The 16,653-nt window shown below is 36.4% G+C and overlaps 1 protein-coding gene across 2 annotated transcripts; it reads right to left on the reverse strand.

Annotated features, from left to right (window-relative positions):
• Nucleotides 1-502: 502 nt before the first annotated feature.
• LOC141609323 (alpha-L-arabinofuranosidase 1-like) lies at nt 503-4,934 on the reverse strand. 2 transcript variants are annotated; one of them, XM_074428424.1, is made up of 18 exons: nt 4,798-4,934; nt 4,278-4,473; nt 4,126-4,180; nt 3,795-3,997; nt 3,526-3,647; nt 3,275-3,428; nt 3,097-3,166; nt 2,800-2,945; nt 2,628-2,673; nt 2,471-2,523; nt 2,247-2,391; nt 2,030-2,148; nt 1,848-1,928; nt 1,637-1,746; nt 1,486-1,542; nt 1,186-1,393; nt 887-1,027; nt 503-785 (listed from the first exon to the last, which is right to left on the reverse strand). In XM_074428424.1, the coding sequence occupies exons 2-18, from the start codon at nt 4,455-4,457 to the stop codon at nt 687-689; spliced, it is 1,989 nt and encodes a 662-aa protein (XP_074284525.1). In that variant the 5' UTR covers nt 4,458-4,473; nt 4,798-4,934; the 3' UTR covers nt 503-686. The 2 variants fall into 2 exon arrangements, with proteins under 2 accessions (XP_074284525.1, XP_074284523.1); XM_074428422.1 differs by having other exon boundaries at nt 4,777-4,934.
• Between the last annotated feature and the right edge of the window lie 11,719 nt (nt 4,935-16,653).

A 16,653-nucleotide genomic window follows, 5' to 3' on the forward strand; every position in this document is an offset into this window, starting at 1 on the left:
AAAGTAAACAAATGAATAATAGACCAAATATGTAATAGATAAACAAATTAGTGAGACGGAGGGAGTACCATATTTGTCGTTTATGCTTTTATGTATGAATGCAAATTCGTAAAAGGATCATATTAAGGTCATTTGTTGTTCTATTCCATTTTTGGGTGTCTCCATCAATTATTGTCTTTACTATTTTAGGATTGCATTTGATGAGCAATTTGATCTTTCATACTAAATTTTGGTCTAATTGTCATCTTGTAATTAGCTCCCTCCTCTTTTCTTGAACTTTGTGTCAAAATCAAAGGACAATAATTAAACGAGTTGTAGAGAGTAATAGGTAAATAAATGACCGGAATAGAAAGAGTATCACATTGGGCGGGTGCACTTATATGTTATATGTATGCATGCAAATTCGTAAAAGGATGACGATATTGAGAGTGCAGTCGTGGTTAATCGTGGCAATTGACAATCAAATGGTCGCATATTTTACTTGTATTTAACTGTGTGTGAATTGAAAAAAATCGATCGTTTAATGATTTATACAAGTCTCATTTAAATTATTGTCCTGTGACTTTGATGGTCAAAATAAATTCCATTTTTGACCATCAAGTTGTGGAATACAGCATGTAGTTTATTAATTTAGGCAGGCCAATGAATCCCTTAGGGATATTATCCATCTACTTATAGAGGGCTAATTAATAAAACAAATCAAAAGCTGTAAAAGAGTATGGCTCCACCTTCAGCTCATCAATGGCCTTCTCTCCAGCTTTGAATCTACTTGTTTGTGGTACCACCTAACACATAAACATACATAAACTAAGTGTAAAGGGTGGTATTAATATTGACGGATTTTGAACCATGGTTATAAGGTGAGTTGAGGTTTATAACTAAGTACCTTGGTAGGATTATCAAATGAATTATCTCCTTGTAAATCATCAGAATAAAGTACTGTTTGACTCACTACTCTAATTAAGTTTCGATCAATTCCCTCCAAAGAAACGTTAACTTTTGCTGAAACCTTATTGAAGTTGACAACCTGTAAATTAAGTTAAGATTTCAAATTAGTGGCTCGCTTCAATACTGCTAAACTGTATGTAAATCAATCAAGCTTACGTATGAAATATATATGGATTTTACGACCCTGAACAGCCTTAATAAAATTAATTAATAAAGCATGGTTGGAATTTTAAAAACCTTGATGGTTATGTAATTTTTCTTCTCCTTGTTGTCCGTCCATTTAATTGCAGTGGCATATATGTTTTCAGCATTTGAATGAGTATCTGTATGAAGATGACTATCCAAAAGCAAAGCTCCACTTGATTCTTTGAACAATGTTTGAACCCAATAACTAGCAATTCCGTACACTTTGTTTGTATTAAAGAAAATAGCATCCGGGTTCCACCTTTTCATATTAACATCATCCTTAATTAACATCAATTATTTAGTCTTTATTAAATAACAATGCAAACAGATGAGGGTTAAGAGTTTAATTACAATCTGTCGTTCTGGTTCGCAAAAAGTGGCGCATAACTCACCATCTCCACGATATCACTGCGTTATTTTATTTGCACATCAATTAATTAGTCTTTATTAAAACTATACAATTGGTGATCAAATGTGGTACTACAAATAGTTCGAAACCTGCCTGTTTTTTTCAAGTGAAAGTAAAAATGCAGCCTCAGCTAACGCCCCCTTAAACGTCCCATTGATGACTTTGTCTTTAGGATCAGTCACAGCATATTCGCTCACAAAAGCCTGTATTATTAAATACCACCCAATTTGTCTTATGTAATAAGATTGTTGTTCGTTGAAATATGATCTTAGAATAACTTGGTTGAGTATTAAGGGATGGATACCTTTGGTGAATGAGGGTTGTTCCTCGATATCTTGTCAAAAAGATGAGTGTTTTGAAGCATGCCCTCTGCACTTGTGTAGTTCTGAAAGTACAAAAGTTTCAATTTAATATATAAATGTTTAATTAGTCCAAATGCTCAAGCATTGGGGAAACGAAATAATGTAGAAAGTTATGGTTAATTACGTGATAATCATATAAATCAGCAGGATGATCCAATTCCTTTTGAGACCCGTCACAATTTGAGATGGCTTTGATGTCGGGGTAGGTTTGTTTTAATGCTTTATAGAACTTCATGTAACTTTCTGTCCAAATTGTGACACAATAACAGTTAATAGTGATTACCTGATAAATCATAGACGTCTGAGGTCCACGATATATATGGTAAGAAGATAATGCGTACCTCTATAGGTGGCCTTATAACAATCCTCGTTACCAATGGCGATATATTTGAGGTTAAAAGGAGTCGGATGTCCTAATCTTGCACGAAGTGATCCCCATGTAGAATTAGGACTACCCCTTGCAAACTCGATGCTATCTAGCATTTCCTGCATTTCACATAAATGTACTTATTGCTTAATATATATGTATATATACTAGAGTGTATGCTGTATGCATTTGTCTTACTTGTACAAAAGGCTTTAGTAGCCGGGGATCGACTGCATCTTGGAGACCGAATCCTGTGACATAAGAACAAAGGACGAATTCACGAGAAACAGATTAGGAATGACTAATCACATTTAACTTTACTAATTACCAGAAGAGATGATTTCATTAAACTAACCATTGTTTATGACCCAGACTGGCTCTGCACCAAGGTCCTCTGCCAGCTACAATTCAACAAACTAGAATTAAGGTATGCTTTTGTGTTGGATCAGAATGACGTGTCTACTTGTTGTACACGGGCAAAGGGTACGCAAGGTAGTATGAAAAGGCGCAGCAGAATTATTGCATACTTGAAGATATTCAAGGTAACCAAGTCCATCATCACTCCAGTAATTCCAAACATCACCACGGTGTCCCGGCCTCTCTTGCCATGGGCCCACTGTCTCCTTCCATCGAAACGCATTGGCTAATGTGTTTCCTTCCACATAACATCCACCTACATTTAGCCAATGCATTTTATTTATTTAATATTTATACCCATTAGTCCAACCATTCTATAACTATATTATTCTTTGATATTAATGTTGGATGAATAAAAGTATTATGCTAATCATTTTCTTGTAATTTAATGGGTAATAAGAGCATACCGGGGAATCTGAGGAACCGAGGTTTTAAATTGACTAGCATTTCAGCGAGATCCTTTCGGAATCCATGGCCCTGTCCAAAATTAGGGTCACATTGTCAAAAGATTGATCACTAAATTACCTGCTAAGTTAGTTGACAAGTACAGGTTGATCAAAAAGTGATTTAATTTTATGATTTAACCTTGAAAGTGTCGGTAGGCATAACAGAGACTTGATCAAGCCAAAGGGTGCCCTTTTGAGTTGTGGTGAGCTGAAACCTTGCTTGAGGGTCTGACCCGGTAGCTGTCAAACTGGTTCGAATCCTTGTCCATTTCCTCACTTTCTCTGCATCAGCCCTGCAATTCACAATTTCTACATAAAAATATAAACATGAAATTACTACTAGCAAATAGTAAGAAATTAGTCTTGGATATAGCATTAATTATAGCTTACATTTTGTGAGTGAAAGCCAGCACTTGAGTTCCATCTGAATTTACTAGCGACAGGACGACTTGAAGAGGTCCGGACGATTTAACAAAGAATATTATTTCATACGTCTTTCCTTCTTCAATATTCTGCCAATTCAATGTTTAAGAATATGAAATGTATGTATGTAACTAATAAAACATGTATATCATGATAAGTATTAATTAGTTTGTCGTTGTTTTATTAATTTGTTATACATGTAAATAGTAAATATGATTAGTTTGTTAATAACGTACCATGCCCCAATAGCCCGGGTTATAGATTCCAACTCCTCCGGGAGGGCAAGTTGTTACATCACAATGTATGTCCATTCGAAGTGCCATCGGATTATTTTGAAAGCAAGACGACATCTCTGTTATTATAGATACCACTTTTTCGTCACCAATCATACCCCAAGGACTAATCATCGAGGGTACATGACGTCCTCCAGCTTCAAATCCTGAATATTTTAAGTTGCTTAATAATAATGTACTTGAATATTCATTCCTACAACTCACTCTTGGTCTAAGCGAGAAATTATAAGGTAAACTATGCGAATTTGATTCATAGAAGTTATAGTTAAAAGACCTCTGTTGCTTACGAGCTCGCCCCATAAACCACCCGCTCCTGCATGATTAATCTCCTACAAAGACGATATTAAAAGGTAATTAGAAACTAAAGTGAAGTGTTTTGTCAATAAATAAAGTGAACAAGAAAAAAAAATAAAAAAAATAGAAGACCTCAAAAAAGATGCCGAAAAAATGTTGAGGTATGGAACGTTGAGATAATACATCGACCTTGAAGGACACACTATGAGTATGATGGTGTTGATGGGCAAAGCAACGTTGGGATATGAACATTGTCCCCAGTAACATCAACCAAACACTTATAAACTCATTATTCCTTATTGCCATCTTCATTTGATTTCCTTAATTCCTGCAATTACATAGCATAATTTTTTTGATTTATATAAGTGTTCACGAAACAAAAAATAAATAAATAAACATAATAGATATACCGAAAAAAAAATCACTAACTTGCTCACTATCATTTTGAGCAAATGTCTAACACACAAGATGAGATACAAAAATGGGACAGATTGTGGATCGAAACTCAAACACAAGACATGATAACGTGCATGTTAACAAAAATGACTTTTCGTAGCAAACGTGTATCCAACTTGAAAGCAAATTTTCGTAAAATAAAATTATCTAATTAACATTCATGCTAAATTCATACCTTCAAATGAAATGAGCTTACCAAATCGTCAAAAAGAAAAAAACGAGGGAGAAGTATGTATCTAAGTAACGTAATATATAGAGTTGTTTAAATTTGATTAATGCATATAGCGTGCGTTGATGTGATAGCATGAGAAATTAAGAATGGAGGTTGCCCTCACTCCAATTCGTATGGAACGTCCTTATTATTAATATTATCACAAATTCTCATTTGTGACGGACATATCTATCGCAAGCTTGCGATGGGTCAAATACAACCTATGTGGGGTAGATAAGACAAAACAGAATGCTACTCTCAAGGCACTTTGTTTTTGTCTTATCTACCCCACATGATATTACTTGACCCGTCGCAACCCGTCATAAGAGAGACTTGTTGTAATATTATATATCCACCTACCTCTACATTTTCTTAATTATCGACCACCTATAAATCTATAATAACTAGGAAATCCTATATGATAAATCATGAATTATAAATATAAAATTTACTATAAAAATGCTCTATTCAGTACTCTCACAACTTTTTTATTTTGAGTGACTTTTTTTTTTTAAAAAAAAAGTTAATAAAATGGAAAGGATGAGTGATTATGCAAGTAAGTGAGTTAATTAGAGTTATTTTAGTTTATACGGTTGGTGTGATTATGAAGAGAATGGATGTATGTACTCCAATTCGTTATGTGACTTGTTATAACGCAAATTTTTATTTAAGATGGATATATATAGGATTGTCAGACAAAAGTATAATTCATATAAAAAATTAAACAATTTGTCTTATATGTATGTAAGAATGATATTTAAATCGTCTTAAGGAATATTAACTGTCGTTATATCCACCCATGTCGGCACGTCCCAACTCTACACTGTCATTATTAGTGACCATTCTAGGATAAGGTACATTTAGTAGTTATTCATAGGCGGCTCAAGTTGACATAAAACGGTCCACCAATGTGACGGATCGTAGTAGTGTTCATAGTACAACCAAGTGTGTATATATGATGGTTTCTGAAAACTATCTTATAATGAGAATGGTTTACTCTCTTCATTTAGCAAATTATGTACTATTAATCAAACTTAAAACAATATAACAAATTTCGCTTATGGTCTCTTACAATCCTCTCTCTTATTTGCTCTCTCATTTGTCATTATTACTTTGATCGGTATGAGATATCACAACCTTGTCCGTTACAAATGAGAACTTGTGTAAATAATAAGAGAAACAAAGGAGTAAATTCAATTATGTTGATCATATAACTCGACAACATACATATAAGGAACAATGGAGTTAGAGAGTAGACATGTCTTACGGCATAGGTCATACTACGGGCCAGATTGAGTACATCGAGTTAAATACGGGTTGGATCATACAGGTGATGAAGGGTTTTAGTCGTCGTTCCCTTATCAAAACCTATTTATAGAATAACCCAATTTAAGTAGTGTAAATCGGGGTCGAACGCAAAGATGGCGGGGGTTGCTACTTAGCGTTTAAGTCTCAAATTAATCTAACAAATGAATGAGGTTTGATTAAGTGTAAATTAAGATGCAAACAAGATGTAAAACTAAACTAAATGAAGTTGTATTTAACCAATGAAGGGAAAGCTAGTATCTTTGGGTTCGCTTGGGTAAAAATAGAGGAAGAAACAAGGTTTAACAAGAGATGGGTGATGATAATGGTCAAGAACTTATGCCTAATTTCTTAGACACCTTAAGTTCATCAACAAGTTATAACTTAGTCAAGATAAACTAGTTACTAATATGACATAAAGACCATCCAATAGCATAAACACAAAGATAGGCCAAACATGTCAAAGAAAAGTTCAAACTTTCTTCTAAACAGTTCAACAAACTTTCTTCTAAATAGTTCAACAAACACTTCATATGCATGAGAGTAAAGCCCAATTAATCACCCGAATCAAAGTGTTAACAACCCAAATTCATCCCCTTCAATTACCCAAGTTCCCCCTAAACCCTAGATAATACTACTCACACATGTTTATGGGTGAGAAATCAACAAGGAGATGAGATAACATGTAAACAATGACAAACAACATGATTACTTTGAATAAACAACAATTAAACAAGATAAAATATGTAAACAAATGAAAAGAGATGTAAATAAGAGAGAAATTATATCAACATTAATTAAAGGAGCAAACTTGGATTGAAATAATGAAGATGAATATCTTCTTGTCTTCAAATTACAACCCAATATTAAATATAAACTATTGAAAAGAGAAGAACTTGATAAATTAGAGAGTGATTAAACTAATAATGAAGAAATATTACAAATTTAATTGAAGGAAAATTGAGATAGGAAAATAATCTAACTAGGGTTATTGTCTAAAGTAAGAGACTAACTATCTAATTGAGAGTTAGAGTAAAAAGGAGAGTAGAGTATGATTATTTATTTTGGAGTATCCCCTCCCTTTTCTTCTTCTTCTTCCACTTCTAATAATAATAATAATAATAATAATCGGCATAACCTTGTCCGGGACACTCTTTTCGACATCTGCTATAGATCTGGTATTACTGCGGGGAAGGAGGTGGATATCGGTTTGGTTGATGGGCATGGTGACTCTCTTCGTCCTGCGGATTTATTGCTTTATTCTTGGGACATGGGGCGTGATGTGTGCATCGACCTGACAGGTTCTTCACCTTTGACTCAGACTGGGTTGGCAGGTTTTGTGCTTAGGGCGGGTTGTCGGCCGATCTTTCTCGGCGAAAGTGTGCTAAGTATGGGATTTGTGCGCGGTAGCGGGTTATGGTTTCCTACCTTTCTCTTTCTCTTCACTTGGGGAGTTGAGTTCGGATCTTGTTGCCTTGCTCAAGCGGATCCGAAATTCTCGGTATCTCAGGATGCGGGGGCTCGGGTAGCCGCTTACATTTTTACTCGTATTAGCTTTACTATTGCTAAGGGTGTGGGAGCCCAGATTGTTTCTCGGCTCCCCACCAATTTCATGTAAACTTTTATTCTTATTTTAATGAAAGCTGCGCGCATCCCATAATAATAATAAAAAAAAAAAAAAAAAAAAAAAAATAATAATAATAATCTATATAAAATAATAAAACAACAACCATAACATATTTTGTTTCCCTCCAAAACCTCACATCCACATTTAACACAGATTTTAGGATTCCTTAAAAATAGGCCCACTAACTAAATGACCCAATATATAAAATTTCTTTTATGTTGTTAGCATAAGATTTATACCACCATATTTTATTGTTGTTTTTACTAACTTCTCTATATTCTAAAGTCTCCATAATATCATAATTAGTTTTAGAATTTTGTGCTTTTTTTTAAATCATATCTTATATAGTATATACAATTGTTTGGCATGAATTTAAATTTTTCAAGCATCATGTTTTTATTCGATTAGATAGTATTGTTTAATCATGCAATTTAGATAATCATTAGTCTCAAAATCATTCGTTTTACGTTTTTAAACCGGTGTGAATAGCTAATTGTTAAAGTGGCCAGTCATGTTGAAGTGTTCATAACTTCAATATAACTATCTATATTTAGACCTGGCAAACAGATCAGGTCGTGTCGTATTCGTGTTCGTGTCAACGTTAAACGGGTAATCACAACCCCAACCCTAACCCGACCCAATTACATAAACGGGTTATTTGTCTCAACCCTAACCCAACCCATTTAATTTTTCCATAACCCAACCCGACGGGTGTAAACTTGATATACAACAAGAGTGTAACTATGTTTTTACATTTAATTAACATACATGTTTTAACATAGGTGTAAACATGTCGGCATATGCATGCTCTAATCAAAGATATGAGATACGACGGGTGTAAGCATGATATACAACAAGAGTGTAACTATGTTTTTACAATTAATACTCTCTTAATACTAATGTTATTTTGAAAAAAAAAATTAATACTATAATTTAAATATGTAGATTATACTATTATAGAAGTATTGTATTTGTAATTGTAATTGTCAAGTATATAATTTCCATGTAACATATGGGAAATCAATTACCACAAATAAGAAACCAAAACAATGTTCTAAATCTAAGAATTTACGAAAAATTTTATATATACAATTTATACATGCCCGTGCAACTTTGCACGGGTCCTAAACTAGTAATAATAATATAACTGCTGCTTGTGCGAGGCAGTGCTATGGGTTCTTACCTTTTTCTTTCTCTTCATTGGGGGAGTTGGGGCGGATGTTGTTGTCTTGCTCAAGCGGATTCAGAAATGTTTTGTTTCTCAGGATATCGGTGCTCGCGCTGCTGCTTTTATTTTTACTAGACTTGGCTTTGCTATTGCTAAGGGATTGGGCGCCCAGATTGTATCTCGGCTGCCCACCAATTTCTTGTAAAATTTGATTTGATCTCAATAAAAACTTCCGGTATTTATTATAAAATAATAATAATAATAATAATAATACTAACCTCCAACTCCTAAAAAAATGACACGATGATATAAAACAAAAAAGGGGGACAAGGGAGACAAAAAAGGGGGAAGCAAGAATGAAACGTAGCAAGGAGGTTTCTGCCGGTCCACCGGTGGCCTACAAGGAGCCGGTACCAAGCGCAATTGAGCAAGGGAAGGAATTGATGTGGGTGTGTGTGGGAGTCGGTGAGGTGGGAGAAGGGCAACCGACAGGGAGTAACAATTGTTATGCGAAAAGAGGGAGACGGTGTTGCAATTGAGCAAGGGAGGGAAATGAGGCTATTTAGGCCTGAGAGTTGATGTAACACTGCAATGTTATTACACTGTAATAAAATTTGAAAAACATTGCATTGCATAACATTTCATTAATCGTTCTTACATTGCATTGATCAAAATGTGATTACAATGTAAACATTTTCTGAACTAAGAAAATATTTATACTGTAATCAATTTTTCAAAAAATTAAACATTGTAATACATTCTTCATATTATCTAAACTACCATAGGCTGAACATTATATCCTAATTGAGTAATTAGATGTTCTAACTCTCGGGCTTGGCTTATCTCTTGCAAATATTCAATGCATTCTCTAACTAAATCTTCATTGACCATTAAATTCCTTGGTAACTCCCCAATGACTTCAAGATGATCCTTCCACATATCTGGGATTGAAAAATTATTATGACCCTTTGCCTTCATAATCTCCACCATTACTGATTGCAATGTTAAGAAAATATGATTCAGTTTTGTTGAACTATAATCAATGAAAGCTTGCATTACTGAGTTCACAATTTCATCAACTAAATTGGCTTTCTTTGCTGCTTGTAATGAGTGTAAGCCCCTGAAATACCATGTGAGTTTGTAACTGTAATACCCGAACATTTTGGGGCCCATAAAGGACATCGAGATACGTGAAGGGACCCACGTGTACTCGGAAGTAAATTATGACCGTACACTAGACCAAGTGCAGTTGACACTAGACCAAGTGCATTTGGCAGCAGACCAAGTGCAGCGGCACTCGACCAAGTGGAGGTGGCACTCGACCGAGTGCCACTAGTACTCAACCGAATAGCACTTCGCTCGACCGAGTGCCCTCTGGACAGCAATCCAGAGCTCCTGATTATGTGTCACTCCACCAAGTGGATAGTTCACTCGACCGAGTGGTGAGCCTCACACGACTGAGTGAACCGAGCACTCGACCGAGTGTCGTGTCTTTATCACTAGAAACGCGTGTAAGCCTTATCTCTTTAACCCTTTCTTTTCAGATTTTCTCCCCACTTTTCACTCTTAACTTATCCTCAAACACCCATAACTCTCTAGAAATTTCCCATGAACACTAACTAGAAGACCAAGCCTAGATTTGGAAGGATTATTCACCAAGCTTGATTCCTTCTCTTTCCCTTCCACTAGTAAGTTGATACTCATCCTTTCCCTTTCTTTTATGTTGATCCAAACCCTAGAATTTGGGGGATTTTCATGGGTAATGTTAATTAGTGTTTTAATTAGTATTAGGAGTAGTTAATGGGTAATAATGAAGGGTTAATTTGTAGTATTAGTTGATGTAGGATGCTTTGTGATAGTTGTTATGAAATTATGTAGGATGAGACGGTTTTATGATAAGGATGCTTGGTGGTTTCGGATTCCTTATGAAAAATGCTAAAAGGTAGGTTAATCCTAATCGGCTTCAATAATGTGGTCATTGCATATGTTTTGGTTAATGTTGTAATTAGTGTCACATAATTACAGTAATTGCATTATAACATGTTTAGTGGTTAATAGTATCATTAAGGAGATAAGTATGTTGGTTGGATTGCATTATAATATGATATTGGTTAAGATGACTTGATGAGTCGGTAATTTGCATATTGTGTGTGGTATCTTGCATTATTGTATTTGTCATGTATATTGGAGAATATGACGGTTGTGATTGTTTGGTGGTGTTACTTGGTTATTGAGGAGATGTAAGACAATTAGGAGACCGTCTTAGGCTTAAGTCGCCTCTTGGAGCTTCCCCCTCCAAGAGGGATGTGCACATTAATGGCTTGAGTTACGGAGGGACTCGTGTGATTGAGACACGACGTCTGGCAGGGGACCCGGTACGTCTGGGCATGTCCTGGTACCTGTTTGTGGTTGTTGGTATGTCTGGGCGTGTCCCAGTACCAGTGTGGTTGTCGGTGTAATACTCCGTATTTAGGAGTTTTAGGGTACTCTATCGAGTAGGCCTTACTCTGTCGAGTAAGGGTAAGTTGCGTATTAGAAAAGTTTCTGACCTGTAGGGTACTCTATCAAGTAGCCTTAGGTACTCGATAGAGTAAGGGGGTACTCTATCAAGTAGCCTTAGGTACTCGATAGAGTAAGGGGGTACTCTATCAAGTAGCCTTAGGTACTCGATAGAGTAAGGGGGTACTCTATCAAGTAGCCTTAGGTACTCGATAGAGTAAGGGGGTACTCGATCGAGTAGCCTTAGGTACTCGATAGAGTAAGGGGGTACTCGATCGAGTAGCCTTGGGTACTCGATCGAGTAGCCGGTTTTGCGGGGGAGTTTTCTCGGGTTTTGTTAATTACGCGATTGAGGTATATAAGCTTTGTCGTCATTGTTTTAAATCACTTTTACAAAACCTAAAACCCTGTTTAAGAGTGAAAGCAACCAGTTCATCTTCCTAATCGCATTCTTAGCAATTCCCGGAGTTCAGACGGTCGGTTCTTGTCGTTATTCGTGTCGTTGAGTTCCTTGCGTCGAGGGTAAGCTTTTAATATAATTTTTATTGTCTTTCCTTTAATTTGGTTAAACCCTAATTTAGGGATTTGGGGGTTTTTGTGTAGATTGTGATTCGGTAGTGCTTGTATGTTTGTATGATAGGAGGAGGTTTTGTAGAAGAGCCTTTTTGATACAAAATTTGAGAGACCGTCGATAATTATGCTTCCCAGGTAGGATTTCCTACTCAGTATTAGTCCCATAATGGGATGATTGTTGATGTGTGAGATTGATTGTTTGATATAGTAATTGTATTGTGACGGTTGTGATTGTGATTGTACATTGTTGATAGATTTGGACGGTTGTTGATGTTGTGAGTGTGATTGGTTGTCTATGGTTCTCGAGATGCGTTCTCGGCTGAGTGGAGTCACTTGCGGGAGTGGCTTCACGCCCTAGTTTCGCCCTTCGTGGAACCCGCCACGGAAGGGGATGTGCACATTAATGGGACAGGGTTATCGCTCGGTATGATGAGCGGGGCTTAGGTGGGAACGGCTGCGGTCCCCCACTGGCAGGGCTGGTCCAAAGGACGATCGGTGACGGAGATTGATTGGAGTGGGTGTGATTGTGTGTGTGACTGTTTGAGCTATGTTGTTTGTTGTGTTGTTGGATCATATAAATTATGTGATTAGTCTTGACCCCGTTTAAATGTTTTAAAAACTGTGGTGATCCATTCGGGGTGGTGAGCGATTATTGAGCGGTATGAGACGATGCGTATGGGATAGGCCGGGATGAGTCACCACGTTGCGGTTTAGAAGTCTTCCGCCGTGTCTGACGCTTGATAGTATTTTGATAGTAGATAGTTTTGAGAACTTGTAGTTCCTTTTATCAGTTTTGGTTTTGAACATGTAATCACTTAAACTGTAATTACTTTTAAAGTGCGTTTCTTTATTGTCTTATGATATTCATTGCCTCGGGCAACCGAGATGGTGGCATCCCTATACCTGAGTGGTCCTAGTAAGGCACTTGGAGTATGGGGGTGTTACAAATGGTATCAGAGCGACGATCCTGAAACCTGTAACCAATAAATCCAATGAATATAGGGAGTCAATTAAAATGAACCCGGGGTAAAGGTTGTAGGAGCTAATGCAAAGACTTGGGAGACGTCCTAAAGTCGCGAACTCGCCCTACAATTTTGAACCGGTCACCATGGGATATGTGTCGGGATCGTTATGTGCATATTGTGTGCTGTGTGTATCTATGTAGTAGTATGTTGCATGAATTGATGATGATGACGTGAATTATATGTTGGTTGATTGTAAAGCATGAAAGTATAATGATGGATACATGTAATTTGGCATGTTATAGTTATGTAAGGAAAGGTGTTTTGTCTATATATATATATATATATAAAGCGATGTGTAAGTATACATGTTGTTGTTGTCGTGTTGAGTAAAAGTATAGAAGGTTGGGAGTGTGAATTGAACAGGTGCTGGGTGAATGTGTTGAACGAATATGGTGGGTAAATATGTGGTATGATGGATGAATTAGTGGGAAAAGGTGAATCATCGTGGTGTGATAACATGGTTCCTGATTAAGCATGTTATATAATGGAAGTTATTTTATAATGTTGTTATGCTAGTAACATGTGAATAGGGGACTTGATGTCGTGTATTTGTGATTTTGTTTACGAAAAGTGATAGAATAAAAACATGTGGGTAAGTCATAATTGGCAAGTTATATAAATTATGTGCATGATGAATGTTGTTGTTTGACTTTTGAAAATAGTAACATATGATTATGAATACTGATTTTATGAGTTTTGGACTGGTTTTGTTTGCTTGGTTGTTGTTTAAGTTGTTTGGAAGTTAAATCAAGTAGTTGTGTTTTTCGATTATAAAGAGGTTGTCTTTAAACTGTTATAACTTGAGATGCATAAATGATTTTGATGTGATTCCAATTGGAGGTGATAGCTTGTTCTTTTACGATTCTAACGATAGGTCACACGCCAAAAACGACCAAGAAATGAGTGAGTTATGACTGTTTTACGAAAACTGGACAGTGCTGAGAATTGGGGTACTCGATCGAGTAAGGGGGCACTCGATCGAGTACGTTAGTTACTCGATCGAGTAGCCCTGGTGATTTGTTTTACGTGCTTCTGATCTTCACCTACTCGATCGAGTAAGTCCCTTACTCGATCGAGTGGCCTGTACTCGATCTAGTGACCCCTGTTTTGGGTCATATGCTTATCTTTTGACTTCGTTGCATATTATGTTTAATTCAAAGGCGTTATTTTGCTTCTTTATGCATTGTTTTACATGTATGTTGGTCTTGACGCGTAAGTTACCCAATTTTGTGGTGTAAAGAGTGGCACCTATGATGAGTATGAGTTCGGTGGGGAGGACATGATTTATATGTGTTGGGATTGGTAAGACTTAATTGAGGCATAGAGCATGTTGTGTGAGACGATATGAGTGACATGATTGTATGTTGAGTAATGAAAATGTAAGTGAATGTGGGCAAGGCATGATGTAAGTTTAAGGAACGTGAGAATGAAAAGATTGAAAGAAAGGATGTGGATAGTAGCAACCTGAGATGTATAATAAATTATGGAGGGAGATGGCTAGAAATAGTGTTGAGTAAGAACATATGTAATGAAAGGTCGTTTGGAAATAGTGGTATATAGCGAACTTAATGGGACATGTCGCGACGTGGATTTGGGTAGTGACCGAGTTTTGAAATTTGTGTTATCGAGAGACGAAACTACGTGTGATTTCCTTGGGTAATTAACGGTATTAAATGAATTCTGATTTCTAGAGATGTAAAAAGGGAGATGCAATTGTTTGAACATTAAACGTTGATTCTATGGATAGATTAGTGGCAAGTGTGAGTGATAGCATAATAAGAGAAGATCCATGGTAAGAAAGAGTGAGATGATGTCGGTAGAAAATAATGGAATTTGAGTTTTGGAGCAACGAAGGGGTAACTGGATTTCTAAAGAGTTAGCTAGAAGGAATAAGGAGTTGAACTATTAATTGGTATTATTGAGTTTAAAGAGAAAAGAAGGATAAAAGTAAGCTGAGAAAAATATTCACCGGAGTTGTGTGATATAAAAGTAAGGAATCGTCAAGATGCATGATACTATCATGAGGAATTGAATTAATGGTTATATAGGAGTTTCGGAATAACATGATTAGTCTTGAGTTTTGAGGAATTAAGGAAAGTAAGGAGTTGGTAGAATGTCTGCAGGATATGAGATTTTGGTGGAGAGTTAAATGATGATACAATTAAGAATAGTATTGGGAATTATGTTGAGGTAATTTTGGTTGATGGATTTGATGCTCGTTATTGGGGATGGTAACCAAAGATAGGGAAGAAACGGTGATGTTTAGAGATGAGTGTAAGAAGTTGATGTACGAACGGTAGTTGTGTGGAGGAGTTGTCTCTAGTGGTTAAGGTTAATGATAAATAGGAAAGATGGCAATTCTAAAGAGGCTGATTTTGTAGAGATTGAATTGATAGGTATGGTTGTGAGGAAGTATAAGACATAGTCTTAGGAGGCGGTTTCTCCTAGTGAGTGTTAGTTGTATAGTTACGTGTGGCAGAAGGTGAGGGTTATGCGAATGGAAGAATGTGATGAGGGGCATGCGAGTTAAACTCGGGCGACAGGTAACCTTGGTTGAGTGGTAACTTACGTGATCAGGATTGACTGGTTGGATGTGATTATGGGTCTATGTCATATATAAATGTTTGTGCGAGGTTGTTATCTGAATTTTCTGTAATACATGTTGGATACGAGAACGTAATGGAATGATGTTTAAAAAGGTAATAATTTGACTGTTTTGGCATGACTAGTTATGCTTGTCTGCATTCATGGTACATGTCAATCTGTGATATGGTAAGGGGATGATATTCACGAGGTAATTATCTGTTTAATTCATAAAATATGTTGTGTTATGATTTAGTAAAGCGTATTTAAGTAAGTTTTTCTGGTCTGAGAAATTATTCCGAGTCAGTATTTATGGGAGTTGTATGCAGTTGTGATGTCTATCGATGTGGTTGTTGTGCCTCGGGTGGTGATCCGGGCACGGTACATAGTGCTGTGATGCGGGTATTTTCGCACTGCGGTGTGGCTGTTGGTGGCGGTGTTGTGATGCAATCACTAGTTGTGGTGGAGTAGGTGGGATGATTATGATTCGAGTTTCGAAAGTACATACCGGTCATACATAGATTGTTGTTTTGTTTGATGTTGCTTCCTGTGAGTTTCAGTTTGTACAGATAGACAGTTGTTTTGTTATTGATGTTTCTTACCAGGTTAAGTTGGGAATGAGGGTAGAATATGATATGAAATAAAGTGGTATATGTTTTCGTTGTTGTCATGGTATAATGATATTCTGTTGATGGGACACGGTTGTGAGAGGTTGTTACAGTAATTTTGATCTTGTTCTAGATAAGGCTTTAGTGGACATGGTAATGGCAAGTGATTCGTAGAACATGTGTAGTAATGATCTGATATATGCAGGTGGTTCATAATCCTTTGTTGAGACAGTGAGTGTAGGGCGTTGAGTAACTAGTGTCGTGTTAAGTTATGTATGAGGCTTGCGGTAATAAAAGAAAGGAACTTGAGGATCTAGTGTGAGTGTACGTAACAAGTGTGGATCGTGAGTTATGCTTTTGGCGGTAAGAGTTTTATGTATTTTATATAGAGAGGTGTGTCATGTTGCGGTAATAGGGAACAAGTGAAGTTTTGGGTTAAATTAAGGATTTTGT

Source organism: Silene latifolia, chromosome 1 (genome assembly GCF_048544455.1).
Source record: "Silene latifolia isolate original U9 population chromosome 1, ASM4854445v1, whole genome shotgun sequence".
Lineage (NCBI taxonomy): Eukaryota > Viridiplantae > Streptophyta > Magnoliopsida > Caryophyllales > Caryophyllaceae > Silene > Silene latifolia.